This window comes from Bison bison, unplaced genomic scaffold, assembly GCF_000754665.1.
Source record: "Bison bison bison isolate TAMUID 2011002044 unplaced genomic scaffold, Bison_UMD1.0 scf7180017863885, whole genome shotgun sequence".
In the NCBI taxonomy this organism is placed as follows: Eukaryota; Metazoa; Chordata; class Mammalia; order Artiodactyla; family Bovidae; genus Bison; species Bison bison.
In genome coordinates this window covers 993,654-1,016,464 of record NW_011494457.1, presented here as the reverse complement: position 1 = coordinate 1,016,464, position 22,811 = coordinate 993,654, and the positions used below count along the sequence as shown (strand labels likewise).

Here is a 22,811-nt window from a genome sequence, read left to right as displayed (position 1 = left end):
TCTTCGGCACTCAGCTTTCTTTATAGTCCAACTCTCACATCCATACACGACCACTGGAAAAACCATAGCCTTGATTAGACGGACCTTTGTTGACAAAGTAATGTCTCTGCTTTTCAATATACTGTCTAGATTGGTCATAACTTTCCTTCCAAGGAGTAAGCATCTTTTAATTTCATGGCTGCAGTCACCAACTACAATGATTTTGGAGCCCAGAAAAATAAAGTCAGCCAACTGTTTCCACTGTTTCCCCATCTATTTGCCATGAAGTGATGGGACCAGATACCATGATCTTCGTTTTCTAAATGTTGAGCTTTAAGCCAACTTTTTCACCCTCCTCTTTCACCTTCATCAAGAGGGGCTCTTTAGTTCTTCACTTTCTTCCATAAGGGTGGTGTCACCTGCATATCTGAGATTATTAATATTTCTCCCAGCAATCTTGATTCCAGCTTGTGCTTCCTCCAGCCCAGTGTTTCCATGATGTACTCTGCATATAAGTTAAATAATCAGGGTGACAATATGCAGCCTTGATGTACTCCTTTTCCTATTTGGAACCAGTCTGTTGTTCCATGTCCAGTTCTGCTTCCTGACCTGCATACAGGTTTCTCAAGAGGCAGGTCAGGTAGTCTGGTATTTCCATCTCTTTCAGAATTTTCCACAGTTTATTGTGATCCACACTGTCAAAGGCTTTGGCATAGTCAATAAAGCAGAAATAAATGTTTTTCTGGAACCCTCTTGCTTTTTCAGTGATCCATTGGATGTTGGCAATTTGATCTCTGATTCCTCTGCCTTTTCTAAAACCAGCTTGAACATCTGGAAGTTCATGGTTCACGTATTGCTAAAGCCTGGCTTGGAGAATTTAAGCATTACTTTACTAGCATGTGAGATGAGTGCAATTCTGCGGTGGTTTGAGCATTCTTTGGCGCTGCTTTTCTTTGGGATTAGAATGAAAACTGACCTTTTCCAGTCCTGTGGCCACTGCTGAGTTTTCCAGATTTGCTGGCATATTGAGTGTAGCACTTTCACAGCATCATCTTTCAGGATTTGAAATAGCTCCACTGGAATTCCATCACCTCCACTAGCTTTGTTTCTAGTGATGCTTCCTAAGGCCCACTTGATTTCACATTCCCGGATGTCTGGCTCTAGGTGAGTGATCACACCATCATGATTATCTGGGTTGTGAAGATCTTTTTTGTACAGTTCTTCTGTGTATTCTTGCCACCTCTTCTTAATATCTTCTGCTTCTGTTAGGTCCCTACTATTTCTATCCTTTATTGAGCCTATCCTTGCATGAAATGTTCCCTTGGTATCTAATTTTCTGGAAGAGATCTCTAGTCTTTCCCATTCTACTGTTTTCCTCTATTTCTTTACATTGATCGCTGAGGAAGGCTTTCTTATCTCTCCTTGCTATTCTTTGGAACTCTGCATTCAAATGGGTTTATCTTTACTTTTCTCCTTTGCTTTTCACTTCCCTTCTTTTCACAGCTATTTGTAAGGCCTCCCCAGACAGCCATTTTGCTTTTTTGCATTTCTTGGGGATGATCTTGATTCCTGTCTCCTGTACAATGTCACGAACCTCCGTCCATAGTTCATCAGGCACTCTGTCTATCAGATCTAGTCCCTTAAATCAATTTCTCACTTCCACTGTATAATTATAAGGGATTTGATTTAGGTCATACCTAAATGGTCTAGTGGTTTTCTCCACTTTCTTCAATTTAAGTCTGAATTTGGCAATAAGGAGCTCATGATCTGAGCCACAGTCAGCTCCCGGTCTTGTTTTTGCTGACTGTATAGAGCTTCTCCATCTTTGACTGCAAAGAATATAATCAATCTCATTTCAGTGTCGACCATCCAGTGATGTCCATGTGTAGAGTCTTCTCTTGTGTTGTTGGAAGAAGGTGTTTGCTATGACCAGTGCGTTCTCTTGGCAAAACTCTATTAGCCTTTGCCCTGCTTCATTCTGTACTCCAAGGCCAAGTTTGCCTGTTACTCCAGGTGTTTCTTGACTTCCTACTTTTGCATTCCAGTCCCCTATAATGAAAAGGACATCTTTTTTGGGTGTTAGTTCTAGAAGGTCTTGTAGGTCTTCATAGAACCGTTCACCTTCAGCTTCTTCAGCATTACTGGTTGGAGCATAGACTTGGATTACCATGATATTGAATGGTTTGCCTTGGAAATGAACAGAAATCATTCTGTTGTTTTTGAGATTGCATCCAAGTACTGCATTTCGGACTCTCTTGTTGACTGTGATGATTACTCCATTTCTTCTGAGGGATTCCTGCCCGCAGTAGTAGATATAATGGTCATCTGAGTTAAATTCCCTCACTCCAGTCCATCTTAGTTTACTGGTTCCTAGAATGTCAGTGTTCACTCTTGCCATCTCCTGTTTGACCACTTCCAATTTGCCTTGATTCATGGACTTAACGTTCCAAGTTCCTATGCAGTATTGCTCTTTCCAGCGTCCAACCTTGCTTCTATCAGTCCCATCCACAACTGGGTGGTGGTTTTGCTTTGCTTCCATCCCTTCATTCCTTCTCGAGTTATTTCTCCATTATCTCCAGTAGCATATTGGGCACCTACTGACCTGGGGAGATCATCTTTCAGTGTCCTGTCTTTTTGCCTTCATACTGTTTCTGGGGTTCTCAAGGCAAGAATACTGAAGTGGTTTGCCATTCCCTTCTCCAGTGGACCACATTCTGTCAGACCTCTCCACCATTTTAATTTAGAAAGATCTGTTATACTTGTTTTCTGCTTATGCCTGTGCTATAATTAGTATCATACTGAAGAAAGAGGACAGTGGTTTCTGCTTTTCAGAATATATTGTTTCAAATCCCTATTATATTTGAAGGACTCAGAATCTGGTTTAGTTACTTCACTATCTAAGATTAAATTTACTTTCTTTGTAGATTACCACTGACACTTCAGAAGCATTGCAGTTTCTCTACATCCTTACCAGTGCTTGTTGTTTTGTTTTTTTTCTTAGTAGATATCCTAATGTTATCTCTGAGATGGTAGTCTTTTTATGTATTTAGTGTTTTCATATATGATTGGTGGCATAATGTTGCCTCTGTAGTTATTATCACATTACTGTTCTTCCACAGCACTTATCAGTCATACCTGCAGTGCTTTTTTTGTTTTTCAGTTGTTACCATAAGAGCAGGGACCTTGTCTGTCTGCATCACTAGTGTCTCTAGGGCTGAGACAGAACTTGATCACTTATAGTTGCTTAGCGAGTATTTGATGAATGAATGAATGGAAAGTAGAGAGGCATCGTATAGTGGTTGAAACCAAAGACTTTGGCATCAGACGGACTTGGGTTTGAATCCTGGTTTCCTTATTTATAAAATGGTTTGATAGTGCCTTCCTCATAGGATTGTGGTGAGATTAAATGAGATCACATATGTAAAACCCTTGGTGCTGCACCTGGCATGTTGTGATTATCTGAAAAGTGGCGGCTTTTATTAGTAGAGAGAGGTCAGCTGGCCAACGGGGCATCAGTAGGCTTGGGACTTAAAAAAAAACACCTCATTTTGTCACTAATAAGCTGTATAATATTGAACAAGTTTTCTAACATCTAATTTTTTCCCTCTGTAAGAGCATTAAGTTAGATGACCCCTAAAAAGCCCTTCTGTGATTTCATTTGATCCTTATATTTATCACGATGTTCATTCCAGCAGTCTTTACCATTTCACACTGTCTCAACTTTAATTAGGGTAGGTGGTTGTTAATCTCGGTCTGAATCTCAGAAGCATCTAAATGATAGAATTAATTTCAAAGAATGTTTTATAGAGAAGATCATCCCATTTCAAAAGTTAAACCATTAAAATAGTTGAAGACTCATTTGGCCCTGCATGAGGTGTTCAGCAGTGATCTAATTAATATGCCAGGTTGTGTGTGGCCGCTCCGGGATCATAGAAATGGAGGAATGCAGATCGTAATGTCGATTGCAGCAACAGTTTGGTGGTTTTGCTGGGTTGTGTTGCACTCAACTCTTAAGACTTGCGTTAAAGATACCGTTTTGTCCATTGTTCTGCTGCTGACTGATGGAATAAATAAAATCATTTTTAAGGGAAGACTTTTGACTTCTGAAATGTTGCTGGCTCTGTCCCTGTTTTTCTTAGCAAATATGGGCCCAGATATTTAAACTCAGTCTGGCTGGATTTGAGAGGAAGAGAATTTCATTAGTTTTCCCAACTAAGTAAAATGGTATGACTCCATCCAGCAGTTTTTTTTTTTTTTTTTGTGCCAATGACTCAGAGCAGATAATGGAAGAAGCTTGTTCTTTATTGAGTATTTTATGCTAGCCACTGTTGGGTGCTTTCGTGTCTGCTGTCTCATTTGGTTTTGTTTGTTGACGGAATAGTGTTGCTCAGTGTCACCACCCTAAATCACTCACAGACAGTCCTGCAATGGTTTTATGTGAGCCCCTATAAGCTTTTCTTAGGGAGTCACTGCTGCAACCCCAAGAAAGTACCAGTATACACTGCCTTCAAGGAGAAGCTCTTTTGATTTCATTAAAGGCAAATAACTTGGATAACTTTTGCCATCAAACTCCCTGGTCTCTTCAGAGGTGCTTTCCGGTGGTCTGCAAGTAGGAATCCTAAACGCTTTCCTCGCTGAAGAAATAGTACAGTTGGTGATTAGACCCCCAGATGAAACACACACGCGTATGTGTAAACTTCCTTATCTGTTAGTCCAGTAGTCATGTGGAAGACTTTCTGGGATTTAGATCTCTGTTTAAACATTTGTTTAGTGTAGGGGCCATGGAAGCCACTTGATAGTTGTGTGACCCTGAACTAGTACCGCCTTCTCTCGGCCTGTGTCCTCATCCGTTAGAGGGGGATATAATTCTCTCGTAGGAGTGACGTCAAGATGAGTGACGTAACATAGGGAAAGCCCCACAGATGTTGGTACTGTCCATTGCTCCTCTTTCCATTCTGTTTTTGAAATGACAGTAAAATCTCTTTGAGCATAACTTGGTTTGTTAATGCCTTTGTCAAAGTTGCTTATTCACATGTCACAGGGATTGACAATGAAATTTATTTTTCTTTCCTTGTCAATTACAAATGCTATTAGAAATTTATTCTTGTTCAGACTTTGGAATGAGGAAAGTTTCTTAAAAGCAGAATTAAGTGAGCTTGCTTTAGACATCCTTCTGAGATCTAGCCAACTTGGACAGAATTAGAATTGCGTTCATAGTGGAGTTCCCACCTGGAACATAGTTGGCCGTAAGAAAGGTTGTGCAATCACATGCCTTATCAGATGCTCAGTAAGTTTATTGTTGCCTGAAAAACTGGAGGAAGTTCCCTCCTCCTTTCTTTTTCGTCAAGAAGCTGATTGTGGATTAGGAGATGAGTAAATGAAAATGAATCTGACTTTGGCAATTGGAGAATGAGAAAAATGCTAACCCCGGGCATCTAGGCTTGTTTCAGCTTCCCAGGGAGCTCCTCAGAGGTCTCGACCTATGGGTAGTAAGTGCTCAAAACAAAACAAAAACTGTACCGTGGAGCCTGGACTTGGTAGGGTAATTTAAAAGATTTCAGGTTGATAATGGGGATGCAGAGGTGATTTTCACTGGCCAAATCAATTCTGGTGTTTTGGTTTTACTCATCTAAAATTCTTCTGGGTAAACATTATTGTTCTTTTTGAATGCATTCTTTCCAGAGTAGCAGGAATGATCTTAAAAACACAAATTGAATCCTGTCACTTCTCTCTCTGAAACCCTCACCTCCAGCCGTCTCCCATCACAGTTAGAGTAGAATGGGTGTTTCTTCCTGTGACCCGCATCCCACACACGCCTTGTCTGCACTCGCCTCACAGCATGGGCCCTTTCCCTCAGTCAGCCACGCAGTCATCCCTTGGTCTCTCTTCAGTGGTCCAGCTTTCCTTATCACCGTATTTAAAAAGTAGGTGCTTTCTGCCGCAGAATTCCTTCTTTGTTCTCTTTTATAACCTGGTAACGATTTGTACTTAGTTTTCTTCTTGATGGCTTGCTTACTTGCTTGTTTTTGTCTTTCTGTGCTCTGAAATTATGAACTCTATGAGGGCAGAGACCATGATTTTTGTCTAGCATGTGTTGGCTTGTGGTAGGCTTTAAATAAATATTCATTGAATGAATGGCAGTTTGATAATTTCTGCTTTACAGGGAAACAGGTGCTTTAGTTTTTAGACGAGCGCACATCTTCCTACTGACCTTAATCTACAAGACGATAAAGGTCACTGTGCGGCCTTTTTTAGGTGCTTTGTTTCCCTGGTTGCATTTTGGTTAAATTAATTTAGATGGTTCTTGGGAACTTTTTCCTGGCCAGAGTTGGATTAGCTCTTCTTGTTTGGTCTGTGGCACGGTGTGCTCACCCCTTTCATAAAACAGGTCACCACTGGATTTTATCATTGTGTCCTCAGAACTCAGCTTAGTGCCTGGCACCTGCTAGCTGTGCTTGGTAAGTATTTGTTCAGTGAAAACTAAGTGTTAGAATTGAGATATATATATTAAGAACAGTTTTTACTCTGGTAGATTATGGGGCTCATTGGTTCCAAGAATCACTTTGTTCTTTGTTACTCAGGTTCTCCAGATCATGACATAAGTTTAAAAAAAAAATCAGATCTTTTTTTTTTTTTTTAAGAGAAAATGTAATACCAATTCATGACAAAAACTCTCAGGAAACCAACAATAGAAGGGAATTTCCTCAGTCAGGTAAAGTACTTTTAAGAAAAATCAAATCAGATCTTTTTAATGGACTACATTTCAAACACACGTGTAAGTAAAGAGACTAATAAAATCAACCGCCACCATGGATCTACCACCCAGCTTCAGCAGTTATCAACACATGACCAATCTTGTTTAACCTTACTCCCCTCTTCCGCCTCAGTATTTAAAAACAAATCCCAGACATTATATCATTTCATCTGTAAATACTTCAGAAGGGTATAATCAATTTAAGAACCAGCTAACTTTTGGAAAAACCTGACAGAAAAATTCCATTTGCCTCCTTGAATCTAATTGTAGATGCCAGCTGGTGAATTTCCATGTGCTAAACCACTCCCAAGGCCTGACTCATTATTGAAAGCATATACTGCATTGTAATTGCTGAGATAGCGGCAGTTTGCTGAGATATGTTATCCTGGTGAAGTATGTTTCTGTTGGATGTAGAGAGATTACAAATAAGTGAAAACAAGTGAAATAAGTGAAAATAAGTCAGAGATAAGTTTTTTCCTTTAGTTGTTGTTCAGCGTTCAGTTGCTGCCCTATGAACTGCAGTATGCCAGACTCCCTTGTCCTTCACTGTCTCCTGGAGTTTGCTCAAACTCATGTCCGTTGAGTCGGTGAGACTGTCTAACCATCCAACCCTTTGCTTCCCTCTTCTCCTTTTGCCTTCTATTTTTCCCAGCATCGGGGTCTTTTCCAGTGAGTCAGCTTTTCACATCAGGTGGCCCATCCAGCTTTAGCATCAGTGTTTCCAATGAATATCAGGGTTGATTTCCTTTAGGATTGACTGGTTTGATCTTGCAGTCCAAGGGACTCTCATGAGTATTTTCCAGCAACAGAGTTAGAAAGCATCAATACTTTGGTGCTCAGCTTTCCTTATGATCCAACTCTCACGTCCATACATGACTACTGGAAAAACCGTGGTGGTGGTTTAGTTGGTTAAGTCGTGTCCAGCTCTATAGAAACCCCATGGACTGTAGCCTGCTAGGCTCCTCTGTCCATGGAATTCTCCAGGCAAGAATACTGGAGTGGGTTGCCATTTCCTTCTCCAGGGGATCTTCCCGACCCAGGAATTGAACCCTGCTCTCCTGCCTTGCAGGCAGATTCTTTACCCACTGAGCTGCGAGGGAAGCCCATAGCTTTGACTATACGGACCTTTGTTGGCAAAGTGATGTTTCTGTTTTTTCCTTTGGAGAGGTATAAAGACAGATACTTTTGACACGGTGCTTTACAGGCCTTTGAGATTCTGTCTGGAAGATGAAGATGAAATATAGTGTGTGGATTAACAATTTCCCACAGTACTTTGTGGCTGGATTCCTGAGAGTCACAATTAGCCATAAAATGGAAAGTAAGAGTGCTGGCAGACTTAGACCTGGAAAGACTCCTAAGCCTTGGTAGGCGGAAGGGTTGGAACCTGGGCCAGCAGAAAAGACACACGGCTCGGAAGTGGTTATGGTTAGTTTTATTCTAGAAGTTAAAGTTTTAGATCTCTTAGATCTCTGTAAATAGCCTAGGTGAAATAAAATTTCCTTTAGGACAGGAAAATAAGACACTGTTTTCTTCCAGCAAATATTTTAAAGGATTAAGTACTATTTTTAAAAAATTTGGAGATTGGCATTGAGTGAATGGTTGGACTGGAACAGTGTTCTCCTGTGATTCCAATGTTTTGTGGAAAAGAAATGGAAGGGGGGATGTAAATGATCATAACAGCCTTTAACTACTTTGGTGTTTAGGTGCTGTTTTAGTTGCTGAGTGAAGTCCAACTTTCTGCGACCCCATGCACTGTAGCCCACCAGGCTCCTCTGTTCAGGAGATTTCCCAGGCCACAATACTGGAGTGGGTTGCCATTTCCTTCTCCAGGGGATCTTCCTGACCCTGAGATCGAACCCAAGGCCTCCTGCAGGTGGATTCATCACCACCGAGCCCCCTGGAAGCCCAAGTGCTTGCTTTAACAAACCACGTGAGAGAACAAGATTCTAAGAGGCTTCAAGGCCTGTCCCTGCAAGGGTCACAGCCTTGCTTTCTCCTTGCCCGGAAGCACCAGATGAGTCTTCTGTTTGTAGCATTGGTAGGAGATGGTGAGTGTGGTGATCCCGGGATGATTCTTCACAATTTATTTTGAATGTTTTGGCAATTTGTTTTGCTTTTTTATTCCTGCCTTTGAACTCCCATAACGATTAGTTAATGCCTGTAATAAAAAGTACGTAGCACACAATGCCTTGAATAGGGATTTTGTCATAATCATCTGTGTATCCTTAGCATCTAGCACATGGTCACTTGGAAAATATTTGTTGACACATGATGGTCCGTTTCCAGCCCCGAGATGAAGTGATTTTTCAATTTCTCCTGTGGCCTTGACTCAGAATGTGGGTCACGCTAGCCCTGTGTCGGCCCCTCTCTCCATTGTTCAGTCTGGGTGCGTTTGTTCCCAGGCTCTGGTCTGTTCTCTTCTTTGGGGACCTTCTAGGGAAAGTTTGGAACAAGGGGAGCCTGTGAGACTGGAGGTGATCGATCATGTTAGGGCTCTTCCAGCTGCCATCTGGATGAAGAACTCAGTGTTGGATGAAGAATTCAGATGCCAGGAGCTCCTTGTATTTGTCGTTCTACCTCATTTACTGTGATTTGACCCCATACCTGTAACTGTGGTGTGGAATAGATTTCATTCTTGATCTGCTCCCACCACTTCTGAGTCTCTTTATCCTCATCTACCTTTTCTTTTTCTTCCCTAAAGCACTCATTACATTTTAAGATCTATGCAGTTTACTTATTATGTTTATTATTATTTTTTATGTCTCTGTCAGAATATAAGCTCTGGGAGAACAGGGGTCTCCGTCTTTCGCGATCACTGATGTGTCTTTGCAGCTACAGTGCCTGCATGAAGTAGGCCTTCACTAAATGATTGTTGAATAAATAAATGAATTGTGAGCTACTGAACTGTTGCTTTTGCTTAAATCCATGTTTTTGAAGTACCTAGAGCCTATACCAACAAAGCGGTTTATATATTTGAATATATCAGCAGTAACATCTCCTTATGGTCATTCTGGAAGATAGGTGGTATTATCTTTTTTTTTTTTAAGCATCTCTGAGCCTCAGAGAAGCTGAGCAATTTATTCCAAGATCATATGACTAATGAAGGTTGGAACTGACATACAAATCCGGATCTGACTCCAAAGCCTACGTTCTCTGCTGCCATATTATATCTTCTTAAACCATTCATTCAATAAATATTTATCTAGTTCCTACCAGGTTCTAGGCACCTTAGGCAGTCAAATAGCAGTTTATTGTGGGATACTAACCAAAGTCTTTTAAATTTTGTCATCTTCGTTGTATTCTTTATGAGCGATGAGAGGTTTAATGTGTTTATTTCATTTATCTGCAAGCTCTGCTTAAATGCAGGTAAAAATAGGTATGAAAATGCCTCTGATAAAACTTTGGTTATCCAGAGATCAATTTGCTGTCATGTTCAAGCATCCAGAAGAGTTCTGAACCCAAAATTAAGAAAAAGAAAAGCAAGTGCCTTAGATAGTCAAGAAAGAAAGACCTTTTGAGCATGTTGACAATTCCTGCGAAGACTTGAATGCCAGAAGTGCTGTGAGTAGTCACTTCTTCCAGAAATTGAGGCAGCTTGTTGATTAAACTGGCAATGTCTAGTTATAAATAGGTCAGCATTTCTTGAGAAGAAAGCCAAAAAACCTAGGTGAAAGGATATTAAGACATGCAGAGAAGGCAGAGTGGAGAATGGTGGTAGTCAGCGTAGGCAAGGTTTGAAGTGACTGGGACGCAGAATGAGTGGTAGACTCTTGAGAACCTCGATGAAGAGCCAGATCAGACACTTCTTTGTGGGTCAGAGGTGGACCAGTGCCATAGGAATACCTTCAAATGCAAAGTGTTTTGAAGCCATAGATATAAGAATCCTCTCCTTTGAATACAAATGAAAACCACAGTGAGTTACCACTTCACATCCTTTAGGATGACTATTACCAAAAAACTGAGGAGGAAAAACTGGAACCTAGGTATCCCAGTTGTAACACGGTGTAGCCACTGCGGAAAACAGTTTTGTGGTTCTTCAAAAAGTTAAGCACAGAACTGCCATAGGTACAGCAATTCTACTTCTAAGCAAATACCCAAAAGAATTGAAAGAAGGGACTTAACACTTGTACACCAGTGTTCACAGCAGCATTATTCATAGTAGTTACAAGACAGAAACAACCCAGATGTCCCTCCGCTGGTGAATGGATAAATAAAATGTGCTATGTACACACAATGGAATATTGTTCTGCCTTCAGAAAGAAGGAAATTCTGAAACAACGTACAACGTGGGAAGCTTGAGGATAACTACGCTGCGTGAAAGAAGCCAGGCACAAAAGGACAAATATTGTATGATTTCTCTCACATGAAGTACCTGGAATAGGTAAATTCATAAAGACAGAAAGTAAACTAGTGTTAGTGGGGGCTCAAGGGAGGGGAAATGGGGAATTACTGTGTAATGAGTACAGAGTTACTGTTTGGGATGATGAAAAAGTTTTGGAGGTGAATAGTGGTGATGGTCCCACAACATTGTAAATCCAATGCCCCTGAATTTTACAGTTAAACATGGTTAGAATGGTAAATTTTATGTCTTGTTTGTTTTACCGTGGGCTTCCCAGGCGGCTCAGTGGTAAAGAATCCACCTGCCAATGCAGGAGACGTGGGTTTTTTCCCTGGTTTGGGAAGATCCCGTGAAGGAGGAAATGGCAACCCACTCTAGTATTCTTGCCTGGGAAATCTTATGGACAGAGGAGCCTGGCGGGTTACAGTCCCTGGGGGTCACAGTCGGACACAACTTAGTGACTAAACAACAGCAACAGTATTTTACCATGCATATGTACAAGAAACCTCTCGTCTCGTGTGTGCACTTGAGTGGAAGTGTGTGTGGGGAGGGGGTACAAACGTGCGGTGCCACAGTGAGGCCCGGCCTCCAGATTCAGTGGTGGTGGAGATGTGCTGTCTCTGGTGGGGCGATAACCATTAAGTCACTCTACTGCAGCTGTGTTTGTAAGCATAGGAGAGTGATCCAGTTGTTAAGAAAGTGTTAACTGGCAAGAACCTTGGTATCCTTTCTTGAAAGAAGTACTGGGGGACTGGGTGGGAAAGAGACCTACGTTTCACGATGCGTTCATTGTACTGTGAGGTTTTTTAAAACCATAGTTGTATATTACCTATTTTGAAAAATTAAAATAATTTATTACGGAGAAAAAGCAAGGAATAGTAATATTCATTTTATTCTGTTTAAGAAAATAGGAACGTATGCATTTATTAAAACTTGCTGCAGAGGTGTTAGAGTCAGGTTTGAGATCTAAAAAATGATTAGAACTCAGAGACAAATGGACTCCTCCTCTGCAAATCCACTTGTAATAGGGCTTTGTTGCGATTTACTCTCCACCCATCATCTCTGTCAGTACCACCTTACAGTGTTAGGAGAATCACATAAGACAGTAGATGTCCAGACACCTGGAAAACTATAAAGTGAGTTTTGCTTTGCAGTTTCAAAAAGTGATCACTGTATCTGCCCATCTGGAGCTACGACTTCAGTCTTCATACACAGTGAGATGGGCAACGCTTCCATGACTTGTTACGGAGTGCTGGCAGGGGAAGGTGAAACTGGGAACTTTAATAGAGTTGGAAACTCTCCATCTGCATGGAGGGTTTGAGATTTTAGTTTTTTATTTGTAAGTTATGTCTGTGTTCTAGTGCCTTAGCAAGGGATTCCTAGGTAGCGCAGTGTAAAGAATCCACCTGCCAGTGCAGGAGATTCAAGAGATGTGGGTTTTATCTCTGGCTTGGGAAGATCCCCTGGAGTAGGAAATGGCAGCCCACTGCAGTATTCTTGCCTGGAGAATCCCATGGATAGAGGAGCCTGGTGGGCTACAGTCCAGGGGGTCGCAGAGTTGGACAGGACTGAGTGATTGAGCATGTACACACAGGCATGTGTTAGGTTGAGTGCTGCAGCTGTGTTGATAGTCGGACTACATAGATCTTAATTATCCCTTCCCCCATCATATATATGTATATATAGTACATATGGTTTTGCTTCTTTTTTCCTCTTGTCATCTTAATTAAATGTTATCTTAAATGTTTTTTAAATTTTCTGTCCAAGTTAAATTGATAATAGGAAAGGAAGGGCTTTTGGTGCATGTGAAAGGCTGCAGAGTATATGGCTCCTCATGTTTCTAGTCTCTTCTAGAGGAGGTTATAGACTTGTCTGGGAACAGTGGTCTTTCTTGACTCTCGCTTTGAGGCTCTCTAGTATTAATAGTCCCAGCCAGTACCAGCACTTTGAGGGGGCTTGCATGGACTGACATTTCTCACTTCCTTTCTTGTTCCAGGAGGCCCAATCCACTTAATGCTCTTATCTTTGGAAGTGGAAGAAAGAACAGATAGAGGAATCAGGCAAAAATCAGGTTTAGATTTTTCTTCTAGGTGTTCGGTTTGAGGAGCTATGTAACCATACCTTGTAGATGAGCTTGTGTAAAAACTGTCGTTCATATATTAAATTGAAAATTGTTTTTCTCCTCCTTCTTTGATATCAGACAAACATTTATACTGATTTTTCTTCCTTTTTTCGTTTTCCTTCCATTTTATTTTTGTTACTTTTCTTCGGTTTTTTGCATCTCTTTCCCCCCAAATTAAAGTGAGACAATAGCATTCTTTCAAAAGAAATGTTTGTTTGAAAGATGACCCTGGATTCTGTGAAATTAGTTTTTTTTTGGCAGGAAGTTTATGTTTTAAAAGATAAGGATAATGTCATCTTAGATTGTAAAAATTATTCCCATACCCTTGGGAATGTGAGAAAAACTTTTTAAAGCTAAACTCCTAGCAAAGATTCTGTGTAAGCAGGTATTGAGCCAAAAGCATTGAAAATAACTGCTGTAATTTTTCTGTTGCTCAAGTTTTTAAGGGACAGCATTTTCACATCTTTAGGGTGCAAATTTAGTTTTTAAATTCTTTTCAGCTAGTGAATAAGTGTAGGTATTTAAACTTTTTTCCATTGTAATTTCCAAAACATGTTCTGTCTTGATAAAACAGTGTGTTAGGTAGTTTGGAGTAGAATAAATTAATTGGATTAGTAGTCAGATTCTGGTCCCCGTCTCCCTGTTATCAGGTCATTGAACCCTTTCTGCTCTGGTTCCCCAACTGAGATGGAAGGGATCAGATGTGTGAGCTTGTGAGGTTTATTTATAAAAATTCAGTCATTTCAATTTTACTGGCATTTTTCTAAAGCTGATAAAAGAGTAAAAAAGTTCTGCTTATAATACTGTTCATATAAAGCACTTAATTTGTTTCAATATAAAGTAAGTTAGACTGGATTCTGAAGGGGTTTAGTCAGTGGATGACTAAAACAACTTTTTTATGAGATGGTCTCATGTAGAAATCAGTTTCAAAATACTTTCTCTGACAACTTGGAACTTAAAAACCAGGATCTCATTTTAAGTGAGATTAATCATTGTAAGCAATCTGTCATTAGCACATATCTTATTTCTATTATGATATTTTAAAATAGTAACTCAAAACTATTCGGTTGACTTTTTCTGCTATGGCTTTCATCGAAATACTATTGCTACAGTCATTCTCCCTGACTGAGTTCCTTTTCCTGAGAATAAAGGATTGAGCTCATACCTTTGCACAACTATCTAAGGAGTATTTTAAGCCTGGCGTGTTCAAACCTGGCGGACTCAATTAGTATGTGGGCAGACCAGCACATTAGAACATTTTTTAAGTTCCAAGCCACAAATTGTGCTTTCAATGAACACAGACCTGTATAAAGTGAATACTTAAGCCTTGGAGAGCACAGACATTGAAAATGCGCCTTGCCGTGGGTGACTGATGCCAGTGAGGCTCCTTCGTGGCCGGCACTTTTCTTCCTCTGCTGGAAGCAGTGTCAGGAGCAGAGTCAAGAGAGGGTCTGGTCCTCTGGCACTCTGCTACCCTCTGCTTTGGGCAGAGAAAAAGGCTGCTGTCTTACTTCTTAAACTCTTACCATATGGAAAGTTTCTATAAATAAACCTTAATTTATGATTGGTCTTCTAAATTTGTAACCTCTACCATCTGTGACTAAAGCCAGTATAAATACCTATTTAAACATACATACGTCTTCCCAGGTGGCTCAGCAGTAAAGAATCCTCCTGCTGAGCAAGAGACACGAGTTCCATCCCTGGATCGGGAAGATTTCCTGGAGAAGGAAATGGCAGCTCGCTCCAGTATTCCTGCCTGGAAAATCCCATGGACAGAGTAGTCTGGCAGATGGCAGTCCACGGGGTCACAAAGAGTTGGACCTGACTTAGAGACTAAACAGCTGCATTCGAGTTGGATCATTTCAGTGAGAAAGATCACCATCCACAATATCTAAATAGTCAATTCACTTAATTTTACCTTTGTCCATTGGCATGGATGAGGACCTTATTTTTTTATCAAGCAAAAACTAGTCAGCTGGTTGTGTTTGGTGAATCCACTTTGACTTTTTTGTGCATGAATTGTTGGTATAATTATGTAGCATACATATTCATGAAGATGTTAAAGTACATTAAATTTCTGACAAACTGAATTGTTTAAATGTACTAAATAACTGACTTTTTAGTCTTTTTAATATTTTAATTTTTTAGCTGCTCCATGGGGCATGTGGAATCTTAGTTCCCCTGACCAGGAATTGAACCTGTGCCCCCTGCAGTGGAAGTGCAGAGTCTTAACCACTGGACCACCACCGAAGTCCTGATTTTTTAGAGGAATCCTGTCGTTATTCATTTTGTAAATTTGAGTCTGTTGGACCTTCAGTCAACAAGTGCATAATTGGCACCTATTACGTGCCAGACACTAGGTCTTGGGGGATATAGGGTCATATAAAAGATGTTACCTGTTCAAGTAAGAGATGAGCAAAAAAGAAACCTGAGGACAGGAGAATGTTTTATCGTCCTGGTGGAGAAATGGACAAATGCCGTTCCACGCAGGTGTGGCAGAGAGGCCAGTAGATTAACTCTGGAGAATTGGAAAAGGTTATAGAAAAATGTTTCAGTGGAATCTTGAATAATAGTATTTATAACAGAGGTTATATTTTATTGAGTACCTACTCTGTATTAGGATTAGTTAATGTTACCTACCAGGGAAAAAGTCTGGGGTTGGGGAGTGGGGGAACTTTCAAGGCAATAGGAGAAACAACAGAGCTATCAAAGATTGTGTATTCTAGAAGGAAGAAGTTGGACATGATTAGTGAGGAGGGGGAGAGAGGCCAGTGGACAAGGGCAAAGGCTGGTGAGACTGGATGGGATCAGATGATGAAGGACCCGGATGACTGTCTCTGCCTCATGGTTTTGTTCTTGTTTCCGTGCCCGTAGGGCGTTTCTCCTGTCTGCCTTTTTTTTTTTTTTAAATGTCCAACTTTAAGGCACTTCTTCTGTGAAGCTTTCCTTTGCTTTTCCCAAAGGTTACTGATTTTTTTTTTAACTGAATGATTGCACAGAGAGAGTGTACATTATAATAGGACATTCCATTTCTTGGACTGTTTCTTGGATTTAGTATGATCTCCCCAACTAGTTTCTCAACTCTGTAGGACAGAGACTGAATCCTGTTTAACACCTAGTGTAGTGCTCAGCTCACCATGGGGACTTAAGAAATATAAAATGAATGGATGAATATGGAACATTTTATAAACATCAACCATTGAGACAGCCCAGCAACAGTGGTTGAGATTGCCTACATTTTAAAAATTTTTTGAGATTGCCTGCATTTTTAAGAGGCATTTCTTTACACTAATAAGAGCAATTTTCCCATTCTTTTGTTTTCCTCTATTTCTTTGCATTGATTGCTGAGGAAGGCTTTCTTATCTCCTCTTGCTATTCTTTGGAACTCTGCATTCAGATGGGTATATCTTTCCTTTTCTCCTTTGCTTTTCGCTTCTCGTCACAAAGAGTCGGACACGACTGAGCGACTGAACTGAACTGAAAGAGCAATTTTCAGAGGTACAGGTCAGTTGTCATTTGTATGTAAAATGAGTTGATCAATATCTCATAGGGTTGTGAGAATTAAATTAATTAGTACATTTAAGCACTTAGAATAGTGCCTAGCATATAATTAGTGTTCAATCAGTGTTACCTGTATCTAACTCCACGTTCAGTTCAGTTCAGTGGCTCAGTCGTGTCCGACTCATTGCGACCCAATGAATCGCTGCACGCCAGGCCTCCCTGTCCATTACCAACTCCCGGAGTTCACTGAGACTCACGTCCATCGAGTCGGTGATGCCATCCAGCCGTCTCATCCTCTGTCGTCCCCTTCTCCTCCTGCCCCCAATATCTGGGCCTTTTTGCCAGTGACACTCAGCTGCTGTTGTGGGAGTGGAGAGAATAGGAAGCAGATAAATAGCTGGTCACCTCTGAAACCAAGCACCTTGTAGGAACTGGAAGAACTGCTTATATGGCATGAACTTTTATTTTTCTGTTTGTGTTTTAGTGATCGAAGGGGTATGATTGGCATGGAATTGAATTTCATCTGTCTGTGGGAGTTGTAAACAAGGTAGGTCCCAGGTTTATTTACACTTTCCTGCCTTCTTCTCTAAGGCGTTTGTTCGTGTTTTCAGTTCTACTGAACTTGGATTGATTGAATTTGGTTATTATTTAGGGAAGTACTCATCGTGGCCCCGTAATGGCCCTATGATAGTTTGTCTAGTATTGTGGACTACATCTAGGGTCTTGTCAGAGGGTACTGAATGCCAGTAAGCAGCACAACCAAGTTAAAATTCTGGTAGTCATAGAACTGAACCATGAAAACACACACAAACACACCCCCCCCACACACACCCCACACACCCCCACACACACAGCCACACACACCCACCACTCCCCCCCACACACCAACCCCCACACAGCCGCACACACCCCACCGCCCCATTCCCCATCGACCCACTCCTGAGGAGCCACAAGCTCTTGTATTGGAGCCATTGTAGAAACTAGCTCGAGGTAGTGGGAGATGACAGGCCAGCTAATTGTTCTGGTCACTAAAATTCAGTAGCCTGTCTGAATGGTGACTAGATGCAATCAAAGGGCTTATCGTGACAGTGGCCAGGCCATGCTGACAACTGTAACTCCAGCCAGTTATTGCTGACAACTATAAATTTTGTTACTGGTGACAGAATCGTCTGTCCGTCTGTAACCGCTAGAGTTGATTTGACACAGCATGCTTGTGTTCCTATCTTAAGCTCTGGAGCCTGAACAAAAGTACACCAGTTATGACTTTGACTTATTTATCTGTCTTGTATTAGATGCCCACAAAAAGAGTTATAGACGGCAGCTTTGTGCAGCTCTGCAAGCCTATTTCTGGCAGAACATTTCCTGTCAAAGCAGAGATGAGTGCCGTTGCACGTAGTTTTAGTTTTCCATATTCTTAGGTGTGTGGAGACCCCCTTTCCTCGGGGCAGGAAACTTGGATCATTTGGAGGGTGAAATTGGTCACCAAAAAACCAATGGCAGTACTCCCCGCAATCTTCCAGCCAGGAACCCTGGGAGCTTGACCGTGGGGCTCTGTGGGCTGACGACAGTGATCTGGGCTCTTGCTGCACCTGCACTTAGAACAGAACAGGTTCTCGAGACCGGCTTCCAGTCCCAAAGAACGGGGACGGCTGGTGCCTTGCTGCGGGGAAAACAGGCGAGCCATTTCCTGTAGCAGAAGGGAGGGAGGCAGAGAGAGTAAAATTTAACTTTTGCAGAACAGCCTTCATCATCATCTGGTGGCCTGAATTTTCAGAGTCTGATCCAGGTGTGCAGTCAGGAAACTATCTTTTTTTATTCGCCTGCTTTTTATTGGGGTATAATGAACAGGAACTATTTTATGGAAATACTCTTAAGAATTAATGGAAAGGAAAGAAACATTTATTGACTGCCTACTGAAGGTTAGGCATGGTACTGTAAACTTTAAAGTTCATCAATATTACAATTTTTCAAGTCTAGATGGATTAACACCATGAATATCACTATCTTGAACTGTTTTGACTCTTATTATACACAGAGGAGATAGAATTATACATTAATAGGTTATTTCATTTGTGTCTGCTGGAACATTCTTTTATGGAGGAAGAGAGAAAATACCTACATGCCATGGCTTTTTGTTTTTATTTTCTGGGCTTGCTACTGATTTAGCCAAAGTCAGAGAGGAGACACACAGGTCTGAAATTAGAGACACCTGTGCTGTTTTGGAAGCTGAGACTTGACCCAGGATTTGCTGGAGTTGGTGCCAGGGGAGGTCAGAGTAGGTTAATATTTTCATAGCTCAAAGCAAATGTGAATTATGGTCGTTTGTAGGTGCATTTTTGCTTGATCTTTGTAGTTACAAATAGGGTAAATATTTTAAAATACAGTATTGCTGTTTTGGGAAACTTCCGCAAAAGTCCCTGAACCAATGCAAATTAATATTCTCCAAAAATACCAAAAAATACCCCATGTAGATGTTTTGACTGACTAAGGGAATTGACTGATTGTCATCAGACAGGTAAAGAAATTACCATAGGTTCTTTTAAAACAGTTTGATTTCCTGCTTTCAAATGTTTAAAAATTCTTCTCAGAGGGGCTACCATCTCTGTAATTTCTCAGCACATGCAGTAATGTGAGATTAGAATAAATGGTTATTCTCTTCTGGGGAAAGGAAAGTGAGGAGGATAGGAAAGTAAGCTGAAGTGTTCCTTCTCCTTAATGCCACGTTTAAGATTTCCAAATCTATTGTCTTTATACTCTTAAGATAGGAAGATTTTGTGGTCTTTGCCAGGTCTGTAGTTACCCAGAGATGCAATACTATTCTTCATTGGGCTGAAGTGAAAACATTAGTATTTCTTAATCTATGAAAAATTTCCTTTTTATTTTCCTGTCAAATGAATTACTATACTTTTCCTCTTGGCTACTTCCTTTCTTTAGTCATAGAAACTCTTAATAGTGTAATTTTCTCTCCATACTTCAGCAAACAGATACCACTTAAAAAAAAACAACAGCCTTATTGAGGCCTAATTTATATACTGCAAAATTTGTCTTTCTGAAGTGTACAATTCAGTGATTTTTAGCAGATTTGTAGAGTTGTGTAATCATTGCATGACAGTGGTACTTTTCCAGCACCCCAAAAAGATCTCTTGTAAACACCACTTTTTAACTTCCTTTAAAGTCATCCATAAATTTTGTTAAGTTCTGCACCAAATTTAATCTTCCTGTAAAGTTTCCTAGCATTCTATCGCATGTGTTCTTTCCCCCTTTTATTTTTATATTAGTTTCTTATTGTACATCAAATTTAACCATCTTTTTGTCATTTTAAGTCCATTCTCTCACCACTTTTAAAATTGGAGAAATTTCCCCTTACCAGAGGCCTGTGCGTTTCCCTTCTCGGACAGCTTATGAAGGAGTAGCGTCTGTACTTGCTGCTGTCACTTCCATATCTCTGCTCACTTTTTAACCAGCTGCAGTTGTTCACCACACATTGTGCCAGCCCTGAGGATGTTGTGTGTGTTTTAGTGGAGAGGGGTGCTGAAGTCCAGCCTGAGCCCTGCTTATCAATCTACGTGCCCACCCAAAGAATATGTCTTTTTTGAATTTGCATTTAGGTACCCTGTGGTCTCACTGAAGTCACCAGTCACTGTTTTTTCCATATTGCCAAATCAGTGAATCCTTTATTTTTTTAATTAAAAAATATTTGGCTGCGATGGGTCTTAGTTGCGGCAGGCAGGATCTTTAATGGCAGCATACAAACTCTTAGTTATGGCTTGTGGGATCTAGTTTCCTGACCAGGGATCAAACCCTTGCCTTGGAAGTGCAGAGTCTCAGCCACTGGGCCACCAGGGAAGTCCCAAATCAGTGAATATTTCTTTCTTTATATTAATTGGTTCATCAGGTATTTGTTGAGCCCCTTCTGTGTGCCAGGCACTGTGTTGGGGAAGGACCCCTCTGAGGCATTTGACACTTTTATACACACACACACACACACACACACACACACACACATACACATAAATCTTTTATATATATATCTTCTTTGACTTTGTATCTCCAGTGCCTAATAATAATAAAAAAAAAAGCAGCTAGCTATTCTCTACTGGGTTGTTTAGTATATGCCAGGCAGTATTCTAGCATTTTACATGTATTGTGTCATTTAATCTTCACAGCAGCTCTTTAAAGTAAGTACTGTTATTATCTTCCCTTTAAAAATGAGGATATCAAAGCACTAAGACATTTAGTAATTGGCCGAAAGTTACACCAATAGCACGTAGTGGAGTTGGGGTTTCGTAAAGCTAGGATTCAAACCTGGGCACTGATTCCAGAATCTTATTTTTATTGTGTATTGCGGCCATGGAGTCTGACACACACATATATTTAATAAATACTGGTGAATGAGTGAACACTCACCTTTTCTGCACACTGGGCTTTTACTTTAGAGATGCGGTGTTGAAGTTCTGTCAGCAGCACGCTTGTGCTTGGGTTATACGAAAAGGAAGACAGGGGTTTAAGTTGCAGTGGCCTGAATTCCTATCTTACTCTCTGACTTCCGCTTCTTGATTCATTGCTCCTTCCTTTTTCCATGAAGAATGGTTCTGTTATTCTGTCTTAATCCTTTAGGTAATGTCCACATTAAGTAAACAGTATTGACGTATTATCACTATCTAACTTACAGTCCACATTGTGTATTTCCCCAGTTGTTCTAATACTGTTCTTTATAGATTACTTTAAAAATTTTGAAATCTAGAATTCAGTCAAGAAATGTATTGCATTTAGGTGTCATATTTGTTGTTTAGTCACTGTCGTGTCTGACTCTTTGTGACCCCATGGACTGCAGCACACTCCTCTGTCCTCCACTGTTTCCCAGTTTGCTTAGATTCATGTCCATTGTGTCGGTGATGCTATCTAACCATGTCATCCTCTGCCACCCTCTTCTCTTTCTCCATTGCCTTCAATCTTTCCCAGCGTCAGGGTCTTTTCCAAAGAGTTGGCGTCATATATCGTACTCCATACTAGTCCCTTAGCTCTCTTTTAGGAAGGGGGAGGTGTCTTCCATGACAACAGCATTTTGGGAACCCAGTTATTTTGCGTAATATCCCTTATTTGAATTTATCTGTTCCTTCTTGAATAACGTCAGGGTAGATATTGTAGGCAGGATGTTTTGTCTTTCTCAGTGCTTAACATCAGGAGGCCCACGATGTTAGTTTCATTATCAGTGATGTTAAATCTCACTCTTGGTTAAGTTTTCATGTGCCAGGTTTATCCGTTATAAATTTGCCTTTTCCCCTTTGCAGTGTGTAATCTATTAGGGTAATAATAGTAATTCCCTTTTATATATCTTGAAGTAATGAAGTATCACGTGGTTGTTAAAATAGAAATGCCTCTTGGGCCTTCCCTGCTTGTCCAGTGGCTAAGACTCTGAGCTCCCAATGCAGGCATCCCTGGTTCGATCCCTGGTCAGGGAACTAGATCCCACATGCTGCAGCTGAAAGATCCCATGAGCTGCAACTGGGACCTGGTGCAGCCAAATAAGTAAAGTTTTTTTTTTTGGAACAAAATGCCTCTAAGCCACACCAAACAGACTAACAATGTTTAAAAACAGTATTATGTGCAAGGCAGCATGTGCAAAATGGAGTTCAGAGTTCATTTAATTTGAGCTTCTTTGTAATGTGAACTTTTAAGTGCAGAGTTTAAATATGATTCCTTAAGAGCCTTGGGATGAAAATCTAATTTTTCTTGGGTCATAGGCATTTTTGCTGATAACCTTTTCATAGTTAACTTTAGTGTATTCAACATTTTTCATAGTTTTCAGATAAATTCTTTCCTGCTCTTAAAAATCCTTTCCTCCAGTGTTATTAGTGCCTTGAAATGATACAGCTCTCAGTGAGGGCCCTGGAGTTGATCTGGATCTGAATCCTGTCTCAACCACTTAATCACTACATGGTCATGAACAAGTTATTTAACCTTCCTGTACCTCAGTTTCCCCTCCTATAAGCTTGCTGCAGGTGTTAAATGAGCATTTGGCATGGTTTCTGGACACAGGTGTTTAGGAAGTGTTATATATTCTTCTCAATCTGATAATCAAGACTTGTCACATATTACTCAGTGACTTTTCTCTT

At 40.6% G+C, this 22,811-nt stretch overlaps 1 protein-coding gene across 1 annotated transcript in view; it reads left to right on the top strand.

Annotated features, from left to right (window-relative positions):
* The window catches only part of LOC104984132 (putative uncharacterized protein FLJ22184), a 60,715-nt gene extending 43,173 nt beyond the window's left edge, over window positions 1-17,542 (top strand). The window contains exon 5 of the mRNA XM_010833755.1: window positions 17,180-17,542. Within this exon, the coding sequence (XP_010832057.1) occupies window positions 17,180-17,237 (58 nt within the window). The 3' untranslated portion in view covers window positions 17,238-17,542. The remainder of the gene's footprint in view (window positions 1-17,179) is intronic.
* The last annotated feature ends 5,269 nt before the right edge of the window (window positions 17,543-22,811 follow it).